The sequence below is a fragment of the Trachurus japonicus genome, chromosome 21, assembly GCF_045865225.1.
Source record: "Trachurus japonicus isolate A0001 chromosome 21, Traja_1.0".
NCBI lineage: Eukaryota > Metazoa > Chordata > Actinopteri > Carangiformes > Carangidae > Trachurus > Trachurus japonicus.
The window spans coordinates 9,678,738-9,705,447 of NC_140927.1; the positions used below are offsets into that span (position 1 = coordinate 9,678,738).

Here is a 26,710-nt window from a genome sequence, read left to right on the forward strand (position 1 = left end):
GTGATATGAAATGCTCCGCAACAAATTAGGCATATTGGCCATTATTATTCTCATAGATGGCTACACCCTAAAAAACCTGAGTGCAAATGTTTGATTTTCTCAAAATCTCAAAAACCTGCTGTTTTCATTGCTAGTGAGACTGGTTTATTCCAGCCTGATACCAACTAATCCTAACTGTGTTCCTATTTACCATACCAGCGTACAGCCATCAGTCTAATATACTGTATTACACTGCAATATAATCATAGGTATAAAACTATATGTTGGTATTCACACATTGAATCATTCTTACTGTACATCTCTTTTTGCAGTACATCCATAAAGTTAACTGTGCACAAAAAGGAGGGGCATTTTCTGTTCCTAAAGGTTCCATCCTTTATACAACTTGTCTTGTCTGTGCAGGGTCGCTGGGGGCAGGAGCCTATCCCCACTGACATCCCATACATGTCACCTGTCCATCACAGGCCACATGAAGAGACAAGCAACCTCACACACCTATGGGCAGTTGAGAGTAGCCAATTGAGCTAGTGTGCATGTCTTTGGGCTGTGGGAGGAACCTGGTGAACCAGGAGAGGACCCATGAAAGGCCCCAGGCCCGGGAACTGAACTCAGAACCATTTTGCTCAGAAGCAACAGTGCATAGCTTAAGGGGAAGTCTGGGTTATTTGTCATGGGGTTGTGTGAGGTTGTCATTTGTTGTCATTGTATTAGGCCTACCTGCCATAGATTTGAATCGGCACACTGCTAGTTTGGAGAGGCCGCAGGGACCGCAGAACTCCAGCAAAGTGATGCTCGACTGATAACATTTTCTCTAACCAGTCACCCTACAGATGCTGTACAAGCTGAAAACCTCCAAAGTGTTTGAGAAGCCAAAGCCTGGTGAGGGACGAGCTGCTGAGTTGGTGGAGGAAGACCCCTTTGCTGTCCAGATGGTCAGCTGGTGCCCTCAGAGCCGCATCTTCTGTGTGGTTGGCATCTCGGCCCACATTATCCTGTATCGATTCAGCAAATACGATGCCAACACACAGATAGTGGTGAGTAAAATGGGACTCAACACAAAATATGTCACATCCTAGTGGTTTGATGAATGAATGTTTGATGATGCTTCTGCTTTTAAATCTATACTAACTTGTAGAGAAAATATGTAAATACTGCTTAATATTTGTCATAATTCAATCCCTTATTGTCAGCAGAGATGGAGTACTCGACCCCAGTACTTGAGTAAGAGTACAAATACTACTGGTCAAAATTTACTCCATTACAAGTAAAAGTAACTCAGTCGACATATTACTCGAGTAAGAGTAAAAAAGTACTTGCTTTTTAAAGGTACTTAAGTATCCAAAAGTACATGCTTTTAAATTTACTTTAAGTAAGAGTAAGAGTAAAATTCTGATTTTTCACATCAATGAATTACTATATTTTTTTCTAAATGAATTTAAAGACCTTTTAACTCTTGTTTCTGAGAATTAACTCTTTGAAACCACCTGCACTGATGTGCTGCTTTTAGGGGTTAGGGTTTCCTTCTTTGACAAAAACAGCTTGTGTTCAATAATATTTTAGTATTTTAGAAAAAAAAAAAAAAAAGAGCAGACCTGAAAGTAATGAGTACTTTTCAGCCTTCCTAGAAATTAACTCAAGTAAAAGTAAAATATTTGTCTTGGAAATGTATTCAAGTAAGAGTAATAAGTACCAAAGAAATCTAATACTCAAGTAAAGTACAAATCCTCTGGATATGTACTTAAAGCAGAAGTAAGCGATCCGGTCGTTTTGGTAATGCTGCGTTCCAGGTAGGCTTTTGAAACCGTAAATTACAGCTTCAAGTCACAACTTACGATTTTGTAGCGTTCCAGGCAACCCACTCGTGTTTTTCCGACCTGTTTTACCTGTGAAAGTCACTATAACGGCCACTCGTAACTTCCGACCCGTGAACTCGTACCAGATCGAACTGGTATGACTTCACAGGTCGGAAAAACACGAGTTACGAGTTGCCTTGAACGCACCATAACAGTCCTCGTCCCTACGTCACCACATTCACGCGCATCCCTTGGCTGCACACACAGCCCTGCATGCCATTCTCTCTCCTCATTGGATAAAAACTGTAGGATACAAGAAAAGTTTTCTCCTCAGCTCAGAGCAGAGCAGAGTGACTGATAGACCCGTGTTTCGGTCCAAACACTCTATGTAAGTGATTGCTGTCGGAAGATATAACTATTTAAGACTTATATTAACACAAATATATCGCTTACTTCTGCTTTAAGTAGAGTACTCAAGTAAATTTACTCCGTTACTGTCCACCACTGATTGTCAGGAACCTGCATCTGTATCACACTAATACGCTGACTGGAGTTCACTGTACTGTAGTGGTCACATTGTTAAGCCAGGGACACACCGAGCCGACCGTCGGGCGTCTGGCCTCGTCGGATGGCGTCGGGAGCTCGTCTGTTTGGTGTGTTCCTCTCCGTCGGGGAGCGTCGGGTCTTGTCGGATCTCGTCGGGGCCGATTGAACATGCTCAGTCGGGACTCGTCGGCCGTCGGGAGAGTAGACTCGTCGGGTACTCTGATTGGCTGTGTGCTAGCTATGGCGATTCTGATTGGCGGTGCCCTAAGCGAATCAGCGCGGTGTGTGTGGGAGGGACGGAAGTGACCACAGTAAACAAACGGTGTCCTAGCCTGTCCTACAGTAAAAATGGTATACAAAATAAAAAGAGGAGTAAAGCAATATATTAAGCGGCAATATATATATATTTAAACATCAAAGATGTTCAATAAAACCCACATAGTTTGAAACAACGTTCAAAACACACACAGCTCACAACTAAGCATATAAAGCCCGCTAGCTTAATGCTAACGTGTAATGTAAAACACCATAGACGGGCTAACAGAAATTAGCATCGGCTATCGCCAATTCGCGGCAACCGAGCAGTAAGCTGCTAAAAACTGTTTTAATTTCGGCTTTAGCACTGTTAAAACGTGGCTGGTCAAATTGTTTTGGGGAGATTAATGTTGTCTCATTGATGAAATTAACTGTGGCAGTGGCATTAGTTTGTTTGAATGAACAGTGAGCAGGGCTGCCTCTGGTCTGTATGGGTCTGTATTTCTATGGGGGAGTCCTCGCCACTCAGTCGCTCTGGTCGGCAGTCGGGGCAGTGTGTTTCACTTTTTCCTCTCTCCCGACGAGAGGCGACAGACTCGTCGGCCAAAGCCGTCGGCGTCGGGACGCGTCGGGAAGCGTCGTGGCGGTGTGTTCCTGGCTTTAGAGGACTGTGTACAGCTTATGTTGTAACTGATAGCAAATATGACGGGTACCACAGATGAACCCATATCTCTGTGTCTGTGTCATCCCCAGTCATTAGAGGTCCGCCTGCAGTGTGAGCAGGAGGATGTCATCTCTCCATCAGAGAATGAAAATAATCCCTGTTTCTCAGAGTCCGGCTCCCATTCACCTCAACCCCACCACCAGCAGCCAGCAAGCCCCAGCAGTGGAGACAGCATCCCCTGCCTCAAGTAAGACCACCTCACATACATCAGTCGTAAACATGTTTGTTTAGTTTGTTATTTTTATGTTATTTTGTTATTGTTATTGTTATTATTATTATTATTATTATTATTATTATTATTATTATTGTTATTATATATTGTTATATTATTTTTAAATCTGTCTTGTAAGGTGCCCTTGGTGTTTTGAAGAGACATTTATGAATGAAATGTATTATTATTATCATTATTAATGCGTCCTGCAATGTGCCACAAACTAAGTTGAGAAATAGATCAATAGGAACATAAGTAAACACTGGATTTGAACATTCCCCTGATGTTTTACTTGTTTTAGCTTGTCTTGATGGAAGCAGACATGTTTTATATAGGATATTGGTGACACAACTGAATTTGGTAACTTTCTCCTCTGTGTTCTTTATGTCGACACTATACCCTAATGCCTCCTCTGCTGTGTGTCTGCTTCAGGGTGAAGGACCGGGTGGTGCGGGTCCCCCCTGGCTACCAGGCAGAGCTGGTCATCCAGCTGCTGTGGGTCGATGGAGAACCTCCACAACAGATCACCAGCCTGGACATCAACTCTGCCTATGGCCTGTACGTCACCTCATGCTTTACAGTCTGTCTGTCAGCTTGTTTACCTTTCCATCCATTCATTTGTCTCTCCAGTCGATTTGCAATGCGGGTGTGCATTTCTCTTAAATTATCCATAGTACTTACCAGTTCCATATCTTTGTTAGTCTGCACTCTGAAAGGCAATCCCTTTGGTATAGTTTACAGCTGTATACACAAATAAGATATTCAGTTGTTGCAATGGTACCTTGACAGCTGATTGGTTCTACAGTACTGTGCAGACAAAACAGAATTATTTGAATTGAAGCAGCGAGTGAAAACAGCACCGAAATTACACTTGAGAGACTGAGAAAGTGTTTTAACTGAAAGCAGAAACACTGTGCACAAAGTTTTAAGACAGCTACACCACACGTAGTTCTATCTATTAAAGTTATAATGGAGAAAAAATTACATATTGGTGATCCTAAATGGCAAAAAAAGAGACATTGGCTCAAATTTGAACCTCATCTTGCAGACAAAACTGTTCACACAGCATGCATGGTTGGATGTATTTGTGGCACAGTTCAAGAGAAGTCTCTTTGCTCTGCAGCCCCTCTACAGGTGGAGGTTTGGTGCTCTCAGAGAGGACAGGAACTTGTAGGAATTGTAACATGTTAATCAGCCATATAAAACACATTACATTAAAACTTTACATGACAATTTTTGCAACAGAAATCTTGTTTGCATTGGGATGACTGTGGTCCTTTTGAACAGGCTGAAATTACAGTTTAAAAATGTTAAAAGGGCCATTCTCTGTTATATCACATGAAATCACTTTTCTTTGAGCTTTTTTGTTTTGATCTGTGAATGCTGCAGTTTGTAAAATCCAAACTATGTTTAAATGGCACTGAAAGGATGGTAATCACCATCTTGAAATTGATGTTTCCATGGAATACATGACATGACAAGCTCTGTTTAATGACTTGGTTAAAAAATCCATAATGGAGACAACACTGTGGATGCTGTCACAAGCTAAACCATCTGACCATGTGACAGTAATACAAATTGAGCCAGACATCTGCATGCTGGTTGCAGGAGAGCAGTGAATGATAGACTGGGCAGAGGAAAAGTGAGTGACATTTATGTTTTTGCTGCACTTATTATTTTTTCTAAGTGCTCTGTTGAAAGGCCACTGATTCCTGAGTCCTTTGTTGTGAATGTCGTCTAATTCTGGTCAGTGGCGGATCAACCTGAACATCTTTTGGACAGAATAGAAAAAAAATAATGCAAACAAGTTTCTTTTGATTAATGTAGCCAGACGCTCCAAAGACAGTCTCGCTTGAAATCTGGAAATGTATTTTTTAGACACTAGCAGTGTGAGATAAAGGAACTCAATGTGAGATAAAATCCCTTTATGAAAATGTCACAGTTAATTTGACTGTTTGATTCTGATACTTGTTGCACCTTTAACAGTGCTAATGTAACAGTGTGCGTGTCCTTTTCCTCCATGTGAATGCATGTGTGTTTGTGAATGTGTTCATCCAGTTTGGCGTTCGGGAACTGTAATGGCCTTGCAGTCGTGGACTACTTGCAGAAAACAATCCTGTTGTGTATGTCGACACTGGATCTGTACGGAGCTGCCGACCCCTACCAGCGCCTTACCCGCTCCCCTCGCAGGAACAGACAGTCGACCTCAGGTAGCACACGCACCTCTGGGATCCTGCCACACACATCTGCATCCACACAAAAAGATGCCAGAGGGGTCATCACACTTAGAGAGATTAATTTATCACTGTCTCAACTATTTTCTACTCTTCTGTCCACTTTCTCTCTCTTTTTTTCTACCTCTACTGGGGTTTCTTCTTCCTTTTCTTCAGTCTTCCTTCTCTGAAGCTTTACTTCTTTCTAAGGCTTGACTGATCAGTCAGGCAAATCTGACAGTGAATGATCTGAAATCAATAACGAGGGTGGTGTAATTGCATTCCTTGTATAATTGATCAGTACCATTGCTCTTAAGCCCTTAGCAAAAGTTGTTGAAAAGTTACTAAGCTCATTTACACTAAGTAGAGCACACACACATTTTCTGGAATGTGTAGAACAAGTAGCTTTGCCTATAGTGTTAAAATGCTCGGCCTGTGTGTTGCTCTCATTTGATTAATCAATTTACACATTTTAGATCTTTATCTGAATACAACAGTCTTATACTAGCAGATTATAACAGTAATACTCACTTTCTTCTGCCTCTTTTGAGTTAAATTTTTATTTTGAACATAGTTGTATTTCTTCTTTCACTTAAGTAGAAGATTGAAATGAAAGAGAAAAGCCTAGTTGTCAGTTTGTCAGGCATACATTAAATATCAAAGGCTTTTCCACTCAGATCCAAAGAAAGTGTTTCAGCCTGAGTTAATATTAAAAGACTACTGGCACAGATTCCAAATAAAGTACAAAAAGAAAGTCTAGTTACATTTAAAAAAGGAGGTAATTGCATCAGAATTCGAAACCTGCATCAGTCCAACTCTGTTTCTTCCCTCTCTCTGCTCTGTGTCACACTATAACAAACAAAGACAAAAACACTTCTCCATCTCAGTATGCCTGTCACAGATCTGCACTATGATATGAAGTGCATGTTAACAAGCTGTGTCATTCCATGTCAGCATTTTTATGCATGTGATCATTTGTTTTCTCTGTCCTTTCTGTTTTTAGTCCTGCTTGAGCATAGATCTGTAGTCAAGAGCCACAGAGGTCTCGTTGTACTTCCTGACCCCTGCTACCCCTTTTTTCTGCTGCTGACCTTGGCTGGTGATGGTCTTTTTGAGGGCAGCCTGTCGTTTATAATAACATACAGTAAAAAGTATTCACCAATCTACCACGCAGAAGCTATTATGTACAAGCGCACTAAAATTCGACCCCAAACCAAGTTAAAGTTTTGTAGCAGCTCCAGTGGTTGAGTATTTTAGATTTTGAAGGTCTTTTAAGCCAATTAGAGTACAGAGTTTTTTATTACATAATTCCCACAAGTGAAGCTGAAAATGCTTTACAGCTACTCAGGAATTGTTTGAAGGGATGGATGACTTTGAGAGCCAACTCTTCATTTGCTGTTGCATAAATGCTTTTATTGACCACAGCATCACTTATCGTTCCCAACTTCCCCTTTTGTTAAATTCTTTCTTCATTGGGTCTTTAAAATCAATTTTTAGACGAGAGAAAGAATAAAAATGACCAGCTGTGCCCTTTCCTGTACCCCAGGTGGTGGTATGGTCTGGAGCTGACTTTGGCGAAGTTAAAGCGATAGTTCAGCTTTTTTGAAGTGGGGTTGTATAAAGTATAGTATCTGCAGTAGAAAGGTCTCTGCTCCCCCCCACAGAGAAACACCGGCGCATCACACTGCACCGAGACACAGGCAGTACACTGTTGTGAATGAGGTACAATTTATCAGCATATTTTTGCCGCCTACAAGAAGTTCAAGAGTACTATCTAAAGTAAAAATTTACAATGCATCAGCTGGTCGGAAAAAAGTATTTTTTTTTTAAATCTGGTACTAACCAACTCACTCAGTACTCCTCCATGCAGGCAGTCTCCGTGACGCGTTGTGGAAGAGGTGGAGTGATACAGCGTGTCGCGGAGCCTGTCTGAATACTGAGTGAGCTGGTTAGTACCAGATTAAAAAAATAAAAACATTTTTTCCAACCAGCTGATGGCTATTTGTACCTCATATAACCCCACTTCAAAAAAGCTGAACTATACCTTTAATATATTGCTGAAGACAGAACTTCAAAAACGCAGTCAAAAAAACTAAAGAAATACATGGCACTTACTAAACTGTCTCAGAGCTGCTGGCCTTCTCTGTTGTAACAATCCAGCCTGTGAGGAAATAGTTTTCTGTCCTTTCCACAACATTTTTAGCTGTTATCACCACACACATATATATATGTGTATTTTATATATAAATGTCAGTCAAATGTAGTGTATTCATGTCACTAAATTATGCTTAGTTATTTATCATTTAGATGTGTTCCTTATGGTTGTAGTGTAGTGCGTTATTAATACAAGTCTTCACATGTTAGAAGGGCAAATGGCGTATGAACAAAATCAGATGTAAACCAATAACTAGAGTATTATTTGATGCAAACACGTGACAGGAGATTACCTCCTGTATAAATGACCAGTCACAGCATTTCCAGGACTAGCGGGTATTTCTTGTCTGTCCTCCCCTGACACTAACTCGGTTGCTGCTTGCACTCTAAGCCTGTGTGTTCTTCTCTCTCCCCCTTCCCTCCCTTTTCTCCCCCTCCCTTCCCTACATCCTAAAATGGTACACCTCCATTCCTTCCCCGCCCACCCTCCTTCTACTCACACTTAACTTCACCTTCCTTCCACCCTGATCTTGTTTCTTATATTTCTCTCTTCTCTACCTCCTGTCCTACACCACTTACACACCTCTGCTACCTTTCTCTGTTTTCCCACCTTTTTGCCCTCTCTCTCATCTCTCCTCACCCTGAATCTCTGCCTACACTCCTCAATCTCTGCCTACACTCCTCACTCTTTATTCCTACTCTCAATCCTTTCCATCGCTCCTCCTTCCCCTCACCACCTCCTCATCTTCCTCCTCCTCCTCCTCCTCCTCCTCCTCCTCCTCCTCTTTCCACCCTTTGGTGACTCTGTGGCTGCTGATGTGGGCATGTGGGCCTGCCTGACAGAGTTTTGCATGCGTGGCCTGTCTAACTTTTACTCAGATTCAAAGAAAAGGATCCGTACATCCTATCAGAGTAAGTCAGGCCTTCCTAAAGGCTGGGGGCTCTGTGTGTGTGTGTGTGTGTGTGTGTGTGCGGGAGGGATGGGGTCATGTTTAGGTGGACAGTATACAAGGACAACAGGGTTGATAGGAGATGGTTGCTAAAGCGATTTTAAAGGGAGGATGTGGGCAGAAAGCAAAGGGACAAACCAAAAGAGATGATTGGAATAAAAGTGGTTGTTTCTGATCTTCGAGCTGAATATTATATCTATATTTCCCCCCCCCCAAAAAAAAGCCAGCCTATTCCAGTCATGTCCAGCAGTATGTCCTTTGCAGAAAGAGAGCCACTCCTTTGAGTCTGTTAAGTGAGGGCAGTTATAAATAATATATGATCCATGTGATGTATATTTTACATGTCTTTTAGTTAGTTGGGTGAATAAAGCCGTGTTCATCGACTGGGCACAGTGAAACCAGGATGACTGCTTTAAGTCAACGATTACAAAGGAATTCTTAATTTTATTCTTCAGTAAAGGTTTAATCAGAGTCAGTTTTAATAATAGTCACCTGTAAGGCCATTGGAAATGATTGAAAGAAAATTTGCATCAAGTGGAAACTTTCAAGAAAGAGAAATAATTAAATAAATCAAAGTTTTCTGAACTGTGACGACCCAGTGAGGCTGTTAATGAAGCCTTAATGGACACTGTTTAACCATCCAGTGTTTTTACTTTAGACTTCAAGGAACAAGAATTTGACATTTTGGCATCTGTGATGTTTGTTTGTTTGTTTGTTTCCCTTTTCTTTTTTTCCAAAAAGGAGAAGTCATGAATTCTCATTATGGCCTGTGCTTGGTGCATGATCAGATTTGATGTTTGTTCTCTCTTGTATTTATTTTAATTGTACTGTATATGATTCTTTATCACAAGATTTGCACTACATTCTGTAATTGAGTAATAATGGGAGTATTGACACTTTATCACCCAACTGTTTGACATTCAAAACAAAAGCTGGTATATACAGTATATTTAGTAAATAGACTGTAGTGCAGATAATCAGGGTTCAGCCACTTTGCTCCCAGAATGGACTCAAAATCCACCCAGGACAAAGAGCAAATCTTAAACATCAGTAAAAAGCTTGATCCACATATTATTGATGATGTAACTCGTCAAATGATCGATCAAGTTTTTCTGATAAACAGTGGTCTTAACTCTTTCTTGGACTGTGTGTGGTGTGGCTCATATCAACTGAACTGACCTCTGTTCAATCTGTCCCACTGACAAAACTGAGGTAATCTGACAGTCTTTGTGCGTTCTACTTCTTCTTCCTCTCGGCTGCCATTGGCTGCGGCAGGCCTTACTGAACTCTCTGACAACCAGCAGTCCATTGACATGGAGAGAAGCAAGTCGCCCACTTCAGGTAACCTGCTCACACACACACACACACACACTCTCTCTTGCACAAACACACACATCCCAGCCACGACAAAGTCAATTTTCCCTGTTTCTCTTTGCACTGTGAAGCTCAGCCTGTGGACACCTCACCCATCACCAGAGCATCTTCACCTGAGAATGGCAGCTGTTTAATATAACAACTGTTTTTTGAATTGAAATATTGAAGAATTGCTGAAAACCAGTGAAGCAGGGTGACCTTGTTAATGAGAACTTGTTATGTCGTTATCAGGGTGTTTGGCTGCAGTATATTATGATCTGTCTGATGAATTTTAGCACAGCTTTTAGCTGGTTTCCCTTTATTCCATTGCTGTGTAATGATTGTGTGTTTTCACAAAGGAAAGCAAGAGAAAATACCTTTCTTACACCTTTCCCTTGCTATCCCTCCTTCTCCTTGTTTCTTCTTTCTTGATGTTTGTCCAACTCTTCTTTTCTTGGACTGAGTGAAAAGTTCTGCCACTTTAGTGAAGAATCTGCAAAGACCCAGCCAGAATCTCATGTGCAGAGAGAATAAAAGATAGCAAGAGCAGAGGATAGGGGTAGCTCGAGAAAGCAGGCCCAATTACAGTACATGTGGACCTTGAACTATTGTTGATACAACAGTTAACAGCAGTGGTGATAACCTACAGTTGATAAGAAGTGGCAGTAATTTGCATATTTTCATTAAATCAATATGTGGGCATCTGAGATTAGATCAGAACATTTCTGAAATCCTTTCAATATGTATTTAACCATTCATAATTCATTATAGAAATTTCATTTACCCTTGTGTAAGTCCAATATTTGCTGGCACACTGGTGTGCAGCAGTGCTCGACAACATGTAGTGATAGATGCTAGAGGATGTCTAATGAAATGGACATGTTTACTTAGGTGGTCTGATTAAGCATATGATATGAATGCCCTTCTAATTTGTAGTAATGTTAAAGTCATTTTCCTGCTTCAGGTTAGTTACTCACTGCTTGGAGATAACCCTACAGTATGACAGTGCTGCCAGTAGGGCTGCCACGATTAGTCGACTAGTCACGACTACGTCGACTATTAAAATCGTCGACAACTAATTTAATAGTCGATGCGTCGTTTCTTTTCTTTTTTTTAAACTTTGTTTTTCTCTCAAAACTGCTGCCGCACCTTCCACACACGCACCCGCCGCTGCAGCCGCCCACCACACATACACACGTGCACTCTCACTCACTCAAGGTGAGTTTACAGGTGGTCTCTCTCTTTTCTCTCTCTACCTGTCTTGTCCCTCATCAAGCGGCACAGGTATAACCCTGTTAAATGTAGCTGTTTAATGCCAGAGACAAATGAAGGAAAGACAAAAAACCTTTAAGTATTTATTTTGGTGTTGTTTAGGCCAGTGCCTTATCCTTATTTTACTCAGCTGTTTGCACTTTATGCTACAGTTAAAGCTGCGTATTTCATTAAAAGTTTAATGAACTATCATCTTAATTGTCTTTATTTTTAGTTAGCATATACCTTAAACACTTCAAGCTGAAAGCTAATGATGGTATATAAGAGCAGCTGCATGCTGGTGCGATAAGCTGTATGTTTTACATTCAATTTACGTATGATCCGATTAGTCGACTAATCGAAAAAAATAGTCGGTGACTAGTCGACTATCAAAATAATCGTTTGTGGCAGCCCTAGCTGCCAGTGATCATAGACTGAGGTCTGTGAAGAAAGGTGTGATGCAAAAGACGAGAAGTTAAACTTTGAATTTGCATCTTGTGTGTGTGTGCGTGTGTGTAAAGTGGAAACGGGCAGATGAAAAGACAGCTCGTGATTGCAAAGCAAGAAACAGACACATACTGGGGAGAGTCAGAGAGAGGGGGAGAGAGACTGTAGGACATTTCCCAGCAGGTACTTTTTGTATCTATCGTGGGAAACCACTTTATCTCAGTGAATTCAGAACTTAAAGGTCAAACGGAGAGAGTGTAACTGTGTGTAAATCTGTGCTTAAGCAGGCATGCTGTGTCCTCAAGGCTCTGTCTGCTTTGTAAGGTTTTAGTTTGCATGCAATTTATTAAATGCATGAAATAGGGATGTGGTGTATGTGTCAGTTTAGTTTAGTATTTATTTATTCAGCTAAATAGTTGGTATAATTGTATATGTATGTAAATGTAAGAGCTTAACACTATCTTCTTGGTTTTCTCTGAAATAACACAGCAACAATGAAATGATTCAAGTTCTGGGAAAATGCAGTCCCAACAGGGAAATGGCAGATGTTTCAATATTAAAAATATTATCTCTTTGAACCAAGCAGACGTACAGTGAAGCAGTTGTTTCTCACAAACAGGGATAGACCACAGCTAATCTTTGAACAATAACGTGTCATTAGCTAGTGATAAAGTCATAAATTCATCCCGAGGAGTCTGTCAGTGCTGAAGCATGATAATGATGCTATTGTGTGGAAATATTCAATTAGTCTGATGTATTTTACAGAGCTTTTTATAAAAGCTTTGAAGATTTTTGCCAACACTAAGGCACTTTGCCTGGCTCCGAAAAAATAATTTGATAGGGTTCGGGACACCAGCACTGCTGTTGCAGTACAAAGCACCCCCAGCTTCCCCTTTGACTGCACAGGTGGTGAGCGCACTTGGCTGCACCTTGCTTTGTCAAACAGTGGCCACATGGGCCTTGTGTGTCCAAGTCTTTGACTGACTCATATTCTGGCTGCTCATCTGAGACGGTGTCCATGTGAAATCCTCTCGGAGTCACAGGGACACTGAAATGCTTTTTCTCTGATAACCTGGCAATTCCCAGAGGGAGGAATATGTGGCCATTAATGGGAAGGGGAGCACAGAATACAAGCACATCTGATCGGGGTGTCTATTGGACACCTCCCTGTGGAGGGTTCAGGTGTGTTGTTGGTGTTTGTTGTTTTTAAAGTGTGTGATTATTTTCACAATGCTCAAACTACATACAATAATTTTAAATGAGAGCAACTTCTCATGTAAGAATAAAGCTTTGAATAAATTAAAGGGTCCAAAAAAGAAGAGACCTGCAGAGATGACCTAGAACAGTCTGAGGGGATTATGTCCTTTATATCCTTGCCAGCCGAGGATATTTCAGTTTAACCTGGGAAGGGAAGATGTTGCTTTGCTCATCCTGCTGCTACAAGAATCCTTAGCCAGATAGATGCACGAAAATGCTTGGTCCTTGATGTATTGTACCAACCTGTTCTTTGTATCTACGGAAAGCTGATTGTAGAAGTTTTGAGGAAAGAAGTTGAGTTTTGCTTTTTAATCCGTCAAGCAAACTTTTGAAGCCCAAAATTGTGCAAACTGGAAATAACAGTGTTCTAAATGATGCTCACTGACAGATACAGCACAGAAGCAAACATCTTAATGCCCAGTAGCATAGAAATACAGTTGTACTTTATCTGCAGGAGGCCAAATAATGTGACTCAACAATTACTACTTATTAATTTGCTTTCATAACATTTAGATGCTCCATGATGGAAGACTGTGCTTCAAGCATATGAGCAGCGCTGTTGCATTGCAGGCTATAAAGGCAAAAAACTTTATTTTCAAGCCAAATACTAGAATGGCACTCAGTAGAGCACATCCCCTCGCCAAGGCAATCCCACACATGTCTGTGAGATCCAGATTATTATCTGGATCCAGATTATTATCTGGATCTGCACCAAATTGTACAGTTTCATAGAGCTCAACACCAGAAATATGTGTCATTGTTTTTGTATCAAGTTCCATACATAATTCTTGAATCCTGACACAAAAAAGAAAATAGTACCAAAAAAATCCCGGATCTGCCCTTTAACCAGTGCAGCACTAAAGTTTTATGAGCTCTTTCCTGGTCCATGTCCCATCCACCCCAAGCCTATAATGAAAAACCAACAAATTAATATACAAGTGAAAACATAACATCCTTGGTGAAGTTAATAATTGCCAAATGAATAGCAAAGCTTTTTGAGGCTTCTCTTTTCAACCGGTTTCGCTGGCAGGGATCATGGACTATACAAATGAACTGGATCTGACTTGACTGAAACTGAGGCTGGGTTAGGGCTAACACATATTTAGATTTGATCAGATTTCACGTTACGGTTACTGCTTTTCACAGGCTTAGCTGTTTGATGTCTGTTGTTCAAGATTTTTAATCATGAGCAGCATTTTTGTGGCTTCTTCTTTCTATACCTCTTTTTTTGTCCGTTCTCACTTGTCTACTCTCGCCTTTGAGCCTCTTAAGGAGAGCATACGAACAGGATAACAGAACCAGGACAAGATGTTCTTTCCTGTCTTGGCAGGGAGTCTTTCGGCACTGTGGTGTTGACTAGGTCATGGTCATCCTGTCCTGTTACAGGCTTGTCATCTGCTAATTAGAGAGGGAAGAAAGGGAGAATTATGGAGAGATGGAAAGAAACAGATACAGTTCATAACAGTGTGTTCAAGTGTCTGCTTCACTAGCATTTACACAGAAAGAGGAGAACGTATATTCATTTTAGTGCAATTTCAGTGTCCAATCAAGACAGAAATGTTAACCATGAGTAACAACTGTGTGACCCAAATGAAAATGTCCGATGAAGTCAGTCTGATTTAACAGGTTTTGTGGACTTTTTAACAGCTTAAAAAGCTTTGGTATTACTGATAAAAAATGATAAAATACATTTAAATTGGTTATTGGTTATGACTGGAGGCAAATGACACAGCAGAGCAGAGAGTTCATGGTTTGTTTCCTCCTGCTGAATATCAGCTTTCCATCCCTCTCTATGGCCATTAGAGGCTGTCTGGCTGTCCCTGACACACCAGGTGTCCTGTGTCTGTTCAAAGCCGTATACAGACTGTGGACAGCTTATTAAGGAAGCCAGCCACCGTCCTGATTCACCCTGTGTCAATAACTGCAGGCGTCTCTCTCAACTCTTCTTTACACATCTTTCCCTCCCTTTTTCCCTGACCTTTTTCCATCTTCTTTTTGTCATTAGGCTCGGTAATTGGCCCCTCTCCTGCTTGAAAGCTGCCTCCCTTAACACTCTTCTGTTGTTGTCTTTTTAATGTGCTGGGGTCTGATGTTTTAGGGTGACCAGTTTGAGTTTTATCCCATGTGTGGCTGTAGCAGGGCTTACTTGACCAGGTCCAGCAGGGAGATAGACTAACCATCTGACCTGAAAGGATATATTTAGCACTGGGCACATCAGGGGAGAGACAGGGGAGGTAATCGCTGAAACTTTACAGTGTGCTCAGCTGATGCCACCTGCCTGGCTCTGTGCAACTCATGGTGGTTTGATAAAACGTAAGCCTGCCAACTAGAGTTGTCACGATACCAAAATGAGTAACCACGGTACTATACCAGACAAAGTATCACGGTTCCGGGTAATATCACGATACTGCAACCTTATTATTATTTTTATGAACTGCAATGTATTTGTACAAGTTATAAATACTTATTAATTACTTATAATGTTGTTTGGTGCATGATAAACATAATACTGGTGAAGTAGGAACTAGATTGAAACAAATATTTTTAAATAAGCAATAAAAAACAAATAAATGAAGTTAGAATTTATGTGGTTGAAAATAAATAACCATTCAGTCTCTTGCACATTCATTTATGTTTAACAAATATAAATAATCAACTTAGGATAAAAACAAATCCACTGTCTTTTTAAAAAATCTATTTGACAATAATGCTTCTTCTCCAACATAATAAACCATAGAAGACAAGATACAATGAACAGGAACTGATTCCCTGTGAAAACTATATTTTTATGCATTTTCTAGGTGCTTTATACTTGGACATCCTTTAACTCTTTATTCCTCAGCCTGTACACGGAGCATATAGCCTGATATTAGCCAATGAGAAAATATACAGAGCTAAATTAATTAAGTGCCACTGACGACGACGCCGCGGCAGACCTGCCGCTCGCGCCCGGTGCTTCTGCCGTGGTGACTGTGTTGTCTAGTGTTTGTGAAGCCGTGCGCGCGTCGGACGAGACAGAACTTTAGCTCGTTGTTTGTTTTGAAGCGAATTTCTATCGAAGCGGAGCTGTCTCAGCTGTCTTCATGGAGTCCGAACAGCCAATCAGATAACAGACGGGCGGACCCAGCGTGCGGAAACAGCCTATCATATCCCCGGACATCACCAGTAACAGCCAAACAGCCAAACAGCCAAACAGCCAGTCATTCAGCAGCTGTGTAGTTCGGTTGCAGTGGGTGCATGTGGGTTTTGTTTACAAGGGAGTGCGTGCAGTGAGAAGTCGGGAGGAGAGGAGAGGCGGCCGCTATGTAGCGGAAACTTGCACCGTAGTAGTAATCCACGGTAGTACCGTCGTGTAGAATTTCTAGTATAGTAGGAACCGTTACGTTTCGGCACCGCGGGGTACCGTGGCTACCGTGGGTATCGTGCAACTCTACTGCCAACAGATTTTTACCCTATGGCTTTTGCAAACGCATCCAAACATGCTATTATGCCGCTGTAAATTAGTTGGTCTGTTTACGGGATGGAAAAAGCTGGATTCACGTTTTGCATTTGTCATGATTTTGACATGATCCAGACAATAAGTTGTGACGTGAGGTTACAACTAAAATTCTGGTTCACTTTTCTATTTAAAAAAAATTTATATGTACATGTTCAGTTAGTTTTGGCCATTGTGCACGGTATATCTGAATAAATAGATATACCCCTTATGTGAATAACGTTACAAAGGCTGTAAATACTAAACAGTGGCCATATCACTGCCTGCCAACAGAGTGCACATCCTCTGTCAGAGTTCCCACAGCTCCAATTGGTCATGTTTCTGTAAATAGACACTTTTTGCCCCAGTCCTTCATGCTTGGAGCACAGGGAGAAAACTTATTGACACCATAGACTGTAAAAAATATGGACGTAGCATCCGTGATGTCACCCATTGGTTTTGGGGAGTCGTTTTTGTGACTCAAATATGGCGGCCTGAACAGCGCCATGTTGGATTTACCGGCCAAGAACCCGCCCACTGACCTCGAAGCAGCTGTCCACGGACCGCTCCGGACCTGTCACTCAACGTTTCCACACCCTAATTGGCGAGAATTTTAACCTAATAATAGTAAAACAGTAGAGTTTTAAAAAAAATTCACCCCTCTCAGAGTGTGTGCGGGGATAGAAACTATCGATTGAGACCAAAAAACGTGATGACACCAGGCTTTGATCTTGGGGGTCTATGGAGGATGCTGCTTTCTGACACCAGCCCCCAGAGGCAGCCGAGGGGATTACAGTTTTTTGAACGCGGAAGTGAGCTTCACTTCTCAGACCGACAACTGCCCCTTGATTGACATGCTTTTGGTTTTGCTGCTTCTTTGAGTTTCAGTTATGATCATGACTTCAGGGGGTGGAAGGGGAAGTAGCATGAGTGTGTGTTTGGAAGTAAATATTATACTACATATTCCGTTGAAGCATACAGTAAGCAAATGCTTTAGGTCATTGCAGTATGTGTAATCAAGCTGAGGGACTGGCTGTATGGAGCTGATAGGTGAGGCTGTTGGAATAGTCATGATGGCTGACTCAGAGACCGGAAACACAACACCAGTGGCACTGCTGGAAATATCGGTGAACCGGTGGTAGGAAAAGTAGTTGTAGTGAGTGTTTGTGTTAAGCCTGCCACACACATAAAGATTTTATAAATCTCAACCGATTTATTATCTGTGAGAGACCCCACACATGAAGATAAAAAATCTGTGATTGAACAGTTTTGATCGTATTGTGTGTGGTGTCCTGCGATATTCCAAACACAACACACCACACACATTGAGATTTTTCAGAATCTTGACCCTCTGGTCAGAAAACAATCCGGCATCAGCAGCGATACCAGGGGTGTCGTTGTAGCTACTCTTTCGGGTCTATTTCCGGAATGGACAATAAGAGAGACGTAATTTTTTTTTTAATGAAAGCGGGACACTTCAGCCTTTACAACGATCCCATCTGTGTGTGTCTGTGTGTCTGTGGCTCCGGACGCCGAGCAGTCAAGCGGCTGTCCAATAGGGAGCCGTGCGCTGTCACATGACGGGCTGTGAGCGGCGGTCACATGATCGTTTAAACATGGCTGCTGTATTGCTGGCTGTGGCCGGCTACGAGCGCTACTGTCTTTGCTATCGGCTATCAGGAAACCTCCTGTGTATGCGTGAATGTCTGTGTGAACCTCATGTAATGCCAGGGCTGCACTGTGGCTCTCTGTAAGGTTGCCGGTCCTGTGCGGAGAAGTGGCTTGTTGCCGCGAGCAGCATGCAGAGCTCGGCAAGCAGGCACTTCTCCGCACAACACCGGCTTCCCACACACAAGATGACTTTTGATTGAAACGGCCACCGAAGTCGGCCCCGATAATCGTAAATATTGAACATGTTTAATACTTACGATTATCGGCGCCGAACGTTTTCCGAGCCGATTGTCGGGGGAATTTTGACTCTTAACACACCACACACTACAAGAGAATCTTATAAGATAATCTTAAGACCTTAAGATAATCGGGCGGTGTCTGTCCGTGGTCGGAAGGGGGAAAATCGGGGCAAAATCAGCCCGATTATCTTTATGTGTGTGGCAGGCATTAGTGATGGCTGTGCTGGTGAAAATGTATCATATCGCAGAATCGTGTTGTTCCTAACCTTCTTAACCTTTTTTGTTTTCATAACCTCTCAACTGTTTTCTTCCCTGTTACCTGCAAGACTCTGCCCCCCCCACCCCCACACCCCTTCACCCGCTCTGTCTGTCTCTTCCCCTGTTGCCCTGAAAAGTCTTGTCTGTTCTGTTGGATCTCCTATTCCAGTTCATTACCCAACATCCCTTCACAATGATCCACGCGTCCTGCCAGAGCCTGTGGCCAGTCTGAGAGCCAGCCACTGCAGTCCAGTCTTTTACTTGCTGGACAATGGTAAGAGGAGGGATGTCTCACAGATCTCAGCCTCTTCATGGACATCTGCTTGTGCTTTGTTTTTTTTATTTTATTTTATGGCAATAATGCAACGAAGGAGTTAGATTGGATCATTGGGTTGTTTTTCGACAGGTGGTTGGTTCGCTGTTGCACCTTGCATGCTAACTCTGCTTCCACACTGTGAGCAACATTATGAGTAAGACACTGGGAGCTCTGTTGCTCCTTACACAAACAAGGAGTCGGGGAGTAACTGGTACAACATTGAACATTGGTGACTTTAAGGGATTGGCTACAGTAGAATCTATCAAGGTCATTAAATGTAAAGACCAAAGCCCATTATTCACTTTTGCAGATTGATGTAGCTGAAGTAAAATGGAGAAGTAAATTGCTATGACTATTAGGGATTAATAGAAAATTTAAATCCAATACTGTCACCATCATAGTCTTCCACAATGGGGCAGACAGATGGTGGGTGGGAACAGGTTTATTGTCTTTGTTGCTGCACTGGTGAATGCTCCTGATTGGTTAGCAGTTAGCAGTAACAAGGACTGCAGGCTACACTCTTGGGCCCTACAGACTGAGAGAAACTGGAGAAGAAAATCTCACAAATGAGCAACAAACCATCACAGTAACATTATCACAAAATTAAGTTTTCTTTATTATTTTTTTTCAAAATGCAATTAAGTTGATACATTTTTCATGTTGTAGGTTTAACTCACTACGAATACGCAATCGGATCCTCTCGCATGATGATTGGTCACAAAAGAATGATCCATCATCAACCAAGTTGCTTGCAGTGTAAACAAGCTGATAGGGGCTGTGTTTCTAGGAGTTGACTGTCTGATGCTGCTTTGTCAATGTGTTCCATGCATTTGTGCGGACGACTGGCACCGGTGTTGCATTGTCTCTCTGCCCCGTGCCGCTGCAGGCCGGTAGATGTTGTGATGTTTGTTGTATGTGCCAGATCTGGGCTTTGACCTTGGATCCGTCGTCATCTGGCAATGCTGCAAGCCAGGCAGGCTTAGGAAGAGAGAGGGGTTGTATTCCAGCAGGGTACTTCTCCTCCTCACTCGTCAGAGCCTCTAGCGCTTCATTCTCTGTAATGTTAATGACTGTGCCTCCACTGGAACCACACATCTTTGTCACGAAAGGACAACATGCTACTTTACCATACTGTGGCACTCTGAATGTCTCCAATTGTGTCTTTCTGACTGCGTGTTGTTAAACCCATAATCTCATCTTGTTGTCTTCTCCACTAACATTCATCACTGTCTCATCTTTAACTGCATGATGCCCACTATGTGGTTGGCTGCAGTGCTGATAAAATTGATCTCAGCTTGCTCTGTGCGTTTATCAGTGTTGTGGTAAAACATTAGTCCCATTTGGGATCTCAGCATTCCATATGTTATTATAATTCTGTCAAATATGTGGACCTCTAAAATAAAAATTCTTATTTTTTACTTCTCAATCCAAACGTTTTTTTTCTTTTCTTGACAGTATTTTCATCGTCTCAGTAGTGTCTTGTGTCTACTGTCTGTCAGAAAAATAAAATCTTTGTCTGCCGTTGGCTAGCACAGAAAAAGAGCAAAGTGGAGCATAACATAACAGAAAATATTGGAGTTTAACTTTGCTTTGCTGTAGGCCAACACTTTGTCAATGGGTTAATGATCCCACCCACTGCACCATCAGGAAGTAATGTTTTAGTGGATATAGTTTTGCATAGGGATGTGAGCAAATCAATCAACATAATGCTTAGATCACAAGTCGGGCTTATCCAACATTAATTTTTGTCACACGTGTTATTATATTATCACAATCAAGATACCAGACTTGGAGTAAACGGTACTCCATCTGTGAAAATGAATTACATTACCTGTAGTGATAATTATATCACTTATATACTATATAGTATGTATGTAAGTACAAACTTGGTGTTGCCCATTGTTATATTTATCACAAAAGTATGATGTTGATCAACTGACCTAAGTTAGTATATAGGTTCAGTGAACATGTAGGTATAAAAACAACTGGAAGTGAGTTATAATACATGCAGCGTGTGGTTATGTATTCATATTCACAATTGAAAAAAAATATGAACTGCTCATGTAGCCACTGAACTGTTAAACAGAAGGACCATCTGTGGGAAACAGGTTTATTGTGAGAACATTTTCTATGTTATTGTATCCCTGTTTTACTATGGAGGAAACACAAACACATGCAGAGCTCATCTATTATCTCTTTATTTATGCTAATCCAAAAGGCTTTACCTAAGAATGGGAATAAAAATTAATTGAAATTAATTTAGAGCACCACGACCACCACAACCCAAATCCTCCCTCTTCAATAAAGGAAATTAAAAAAAAAAAAAAGTTTTTCCTTTAAATAACCTTTGATCCTGAGCTATCAATGTAGCACAGACAATGAATTTTATAAATGGAATGAACAGTAGAAAAAACAAAATTAAAAAAAATTGCCATTTCCTCCAGAAGCCCTAAAGTCCTTTGCTCTACTGTTCTCTTCTCTGGTGCTCTGTGGCAGAAGGATTGAAACCTGAGTCAACATTGTTTTCCAAAGGAATCATAACAGATTCCTTTGATGCATTCTCCAAATCCCTGAGGTAGAGTTAAAATGTTCAAGACAGTAAAGAATGCAAATTCATCGTCATACTCCTCTTCACCTGATCTTGAAATTTATCAGGCGACATGTGAACACCATCCTGTATCTTTCAAAGAAACAATGAAATATTGCCTTCTTTTTGAGGAAAACCGACACATAACATCTCAACTTCGACCTTTGCAGTTCTCTCCTTACTGCAAAATGCTTGCAAAATGTTTAAACAAGTTATTTTGTTGCCTCCAGTGTCTGACTGTGAGTTTTTGTATTGACGCCCTGTGGTGTCACTCTGTTTGTCTGTTCTGTTCATCCATGTCAGACATCCCAGGCCTTAGAAAATGCAGCAAAGACCTTGGTCAAAGTTTATCAGATTTTAGACACATGTGCAGTGTTTAAAACTTAGAGTATAGGTTATTCTTGCCTTGTTGTAACTCAACAATGACCAGTAGTAGTAAGACACTACTATACAGTATAGCTTCTGCACCCCATTTGTTATGGGGTATTACTGTTGTTGTAGAAATAGCTGGGAACACTGGCCTGGGACAACTACGGAGCATGCATTTTGAAATATGCCTGCCGTGTGCAACTGCACCAATGTGCATGTTCTGGTTCTTTGTTCGTTTGAGTGAATTCCATTTTATTTGGTTTGGGGTTTTTTGTTTTGTTTTGTTTTGTTTTTGCATTTTAATTTGTCATTCTTTGACTAAGATTACACCAACTTTATTTTTTATTTTTTCATTAATTATTATTTATTTTATTTGAAAGGATTAACTGGTGCTTTGTTTCCTATCCTTTTGTTTCAGTAAAGGGACCCGGCAGAAAGTTAAGTCTGCCAACAGATCTTAAGACTGATCTTGGTACGGTAGGCGAAAGCCAGCAGTTTTCACTTGATTTTCTTTGAGTCATTTACTTTCTCTTTCTGTCGTATTTATTAGACTTTTATGTTGCTTTACTAGTTTTTATTCCCACTCAAACTTTCTTCTTTCAGTTTACTTGTCACTGTCTCTTCCTGTTCAACCAGCGGCCTGACGTGTTAGTCCATTTTGCCCCTTTTTAATCTGATTTAATTTAAATCTTCTGTGTTGCTTCCGTCTACATTTTGCAAGTGTTTATAAAGGTGATTTGTAACTCATGGCCATGTTTAAATTTGAGGCTTTCTATCGCTTCTTCGTGATTGGACCATCCTCTGATTTTACACAGCCTTTCCTCCATTGACAGCCTTGCTCTACAGTGATTGGATCACACGCTACCTCTCTCATTTTAACTGGATCATTTCTCTCTTAAACCTGGATCATCTGCATCACAGATACTGAGCATTCCCTCCCATACATCTGCTACATACACATCCCAGTCTCAGGTTTCTCTTTGCTCTGCTTCTGCAGTGTCACTGTCACACATGCTGTCCCCTCTAAAAACCTCTGCTTCTTTAACACAAAATGTGCCAGTGCTTACTTATTCTTGTGACCTGCTTCATTTGATAACTTTATTTCATGTGACAGATATAAAAATAATATGCTTTTGTTTCATTTTATCACTGAAGTACTGATGAAGCGAGATTTGCAAAGCTTTGACTTTGAAAAGAACAACCTCGTCTGCTGCAGCACACACACTTGGTGTCATCACCACCAGAACATTTCAGGCCCATTAAATTTCCTTTTAGGTTCAAATTGAAGTCTGACTTGTCAGTAGGATGTATGTAAGTAAAAGGGCAAAAATACTTGTTTGTAAGTCTTGTTAATCTCTACAATGAATGGGTTCTTTGTCAGAACAGTCCATTTAGTAAAAAGAGGGAAAGTGCGTGTGGGTTGTGTGTGTCTGTCTGTAGAGGGAGTATGTGTGCTCAGCCTTGATGCATATACAATCCGTAGGTTCTTTGGGAAGTGTGTATGTGTGTGTGAAGATACAGCGCCATTCTTTCTGCTGTGTAGTTTCCTGCAGAACATTTTGAGGCAAACGGCCGATTTGCTGCATCTTTGTTTGAAATTCACAATACTGAGACACAGCGGTGTCGTCATGTAGCCCTCACATTGGTTGACCCATCATTATCCCCGGTTTCAAATCCCTGCATTGCCTCGGCAAGTCCTGCTGTGAATGTGAGTGTTGCACGCAGACTGGAGGGCTTCCTGGAGCTTTTCATCTTCACTTTGAAACTGAATCATTTGTGCGTCAATGACCTGACCAGGAGAGTGAATTGGATATGGCGGGGGGTCACTGTCTATTGTTTTTACTATTTAAAGTGTGTCCAAGCAAATTTCCATCAGTACGATAAACAGTAATGTTGGGACAATTTGTATAAACTAAATTCAACCTTTATTCCAACACTTTATGGCCTACCAATGGCACGATACATACGTTTAGTGATGGACCTGTTCAATAATTACACCAGTTTTCAATGAAATATTCTGTATTCTTCTATGTTCTATGCAATTCTACCCACGGAAATTTGCTGGGACACACTTTAGCACAATGCTGTTGATCCTCCTCAAGACAAATGATAATACAAATATGGTAAGCTTTAATAACACCTTCCTACTTACCCCAAAATATTATGACAATTTGTGTTTTCTGCCACAGGGATGTAATTACAGGAGAGAACACAATTTTACTTACTTACCTCTCAAAACTAGTGAGAGCACTTTAATGTTTGGTATCATGAAACGGTTATTTGCAGCTGTCGTAACAGCTTTTCTTGTCTTGCCAAGTAAATTGCATGCATCAGAACCTCTGAGTGCACTCAAGGCACATTCTTGCTATGTTTTTATTTGTTTTCCAACCCATTAAAAAGGTTTGGCTCTAAACAAATGATTTTGCACACACACAGAAGAGATGTACATTAAGTAAGGACAAAGCTTCCAACAAACAATGTCCCTGAAGAGAAAGCATGTACAAGTGTTTTCTGTCTGCACCACATCGTTGATTGTTTAGCAAGACCAACTTAACTGGAGTGCTCATTTGCATTAGAAAAAAAACCTGATAATAGAGTTTTTATATTATTTTCAGTTCCTTTGATCTTCACTCGTAGATTTTGTTGCAGTCAGTAATACAATAAAGCTTCTGGCCTTCAAAAGAAATAAAAAACAAAGTGGAGATGAAACAAGCCTTTTTTTTGTTTTTGTTTTATATTCATATCTCTTTCTGGCACAAACTGGAAGAAACTGCACTCACACTTTGCCTCGATATTTCACTCTTCTTTCTTTTGCCCCAGCATCTCTTTCTCCTCCCTGCTCATATACTAACGCAAAAGCCACTCCAACCCTTTCTTGCTCACTCTTACCTTCCCTTTCTCTCTTAGCACCATCTTTCTCTTTGATCTGATTGTCAACATTGGCTTGCTTCCCTAACACTGCAAAGATTTCCGTCTTCATAGGTCATGTAGTGTTCTGCTGAACTGATGTATTAAGTCTGCTTTTTTTTAACTGATAGCAAAATCTCCCAATAGGGTGAGAAAACAGCAGCTATTTACTTGAAACAGAATTCTCTTCCCCCATTGGCAGATTTCTCCCTCGTTTAAAGGAAGATTTCACTGCTCATTCTCAGACTAAATGACTTGTGGTGATGGATATTGCAGTAGTGGATTAGAATATATTTGAAAGTTTCTTTATTTCCCTCTTTGCGTTGTTTGCTAATGCTTTGCCGTTGTTACAGATCATGTCAATGGACATTGCACTAGCCCCACCTCCCAGCCCTGCTCGGCAGGGAAGCCTCGCGTCCCATTGGGTCCTGAGGGACCACGGCTTACCCGCAGAGGCCCTGGCCGACCGCCCTTCCGCAAGGCCCAGTCTGCTGCTTGCATGGAGATCTCTTTGCCTGTGTCCCACACTGAAGGTGTGTGCTTGTCTTCCCAACTCCCATCCCTATGCCTCTATAACATGCCCTCCCTCCCAACAAGTGCATGCCATCCTCTCACTCTGGGGTAAGTGGAATAAGGCTTGATACATAGTTAACACAAGGCAAGTGTATGCTAATGCAAGTTAGCAGCATAAAAGCTGAAATCAAGCTGTAGTTGTCAGAAGCGGTCGCTGTAGGAACATACAGTCAACTGAGGGCCGGATGGGAAAATCATCAATACCTGCATCAATCTGAAAACCAGCAGACACCTGGTACCTTCACCTGCTTTGCACCATACAGATAGAACCATGTGTCTTTGATGCACTGAGGTGGTTGATGCAGGGATTTACTATAGAAAGAATAAAGATAGATCACATTCCTCTGTTTTCTGCTCGCCCTCTCTCACTGTGGCTACTACAAATTGACTCATATACAGTACTGAGCGGAGTTTAGCTAACCAGGTAATGTTATTTCTTTCTCCCCTAAAGTAACCTAAACTCCACAACACTCACACAGGGAGACACCGCTCCCACTTTGGAAGCCACTGCTGTAGGGTGAGCAAATTAATGGATAGTGACCAATTTGCAGATGCTTCTGATATAAACATTCATAACTGACTCTTCAATCAAATTATCCCCCAATCAGTAATTATCCAATCTGAGCTCAGCAGCCATAGCAAGGCACTCTTTTTGATTTCTCCTCACACTGAAGCAAGAAACTAAGAGTTTGGGTACAAGCCTTCAAAAATACAAACATTCTCTACTATATGAATTCATTTTTTAGACTAAGGTAACCTGGGATCAGCCAACAGGTGTTGACTGAGCACCAGCTTCTTCAATTGTAGCATTTAGCAGTATTTGAGCTACATCTTTACTCCAAACAAGTACATCTGCAGCTTGCATTAGCATCCCCTTACAACTTTTGGACAACTGGATGCAAGAAGCAGCCCTTGCATTGTGTCCCTTAAGACTATTGCCTGTGTCGACCATGTCTCAGACCTGAAGGTTGGTGCAATTTGAAGTGTTCTAACTAATTGTTCCTTTCTTTGTTCATTTTTATGCATCAAATTAATCACTGTATTTTTCTAACCAGTCATAGTATGCTGAGGTAGTTTCTATCTTTTTCTGTCATGTTTCTTTCTCTTCTCATTAATAACTCTGCACGTTTTGTTTTTGACTAACTAACAAGAGTGCACAGG

The 26,710-nt window shown here is 41.2% G+C and overlaps 1 protein-coding gene across 16 annotated transcripts in view; it reads left to right on the forward strand.

The window, feature by feature from the left end:
* The window catches only part of stxbp5l (syntaxin binding protein 5L), a 202,777-nt gene that overhangs the window by 159,633 nt on the left and 16,434 nt on the right, over positions 1-26,710 (forward strand). For 2 of the 16 annotated variants that reach the window (XM_085765841.1, XM_085765844.1), the window contains exons 15-23: positions 820-1,034; positions 3,348-3,505; positions 3,962-4,087; positions 5,588-5,739; positions 8,740-8,808; positions 10,122-10,187; positions 18,967-19,071; positions 22,488-22,541; positions 25,330-25,509. In XM_085765841.1, coding sequence (XP_085621967.1) covers positions 820-1,034; positions 3,348-3,505; positions 3,962-4,087; positions 5,588-5,739; positions 8,740-8,808; positions 10,122-10,187; positions 18,967-19,071; positions 22,488-22,541; positions 25,330-25,509 — 1,125 coding nt within the window. The remainder of the gene's footprint in view (positions 1-819; positions 1,035-3,347; positions 3,506-3,961; positions 4,088-5,587; positions 5,740-8,739; positions 8,809-10,121; positions 10,188-18,966; positions 19,072-22,487; positions 22,542-25,329; positions 25,510-26,710) is intronic. The other 14 variants (XM_085765843.1, XM_085765850.1, XM_085765842.1 and 11 more) reach the window with 9 other exon arrangements.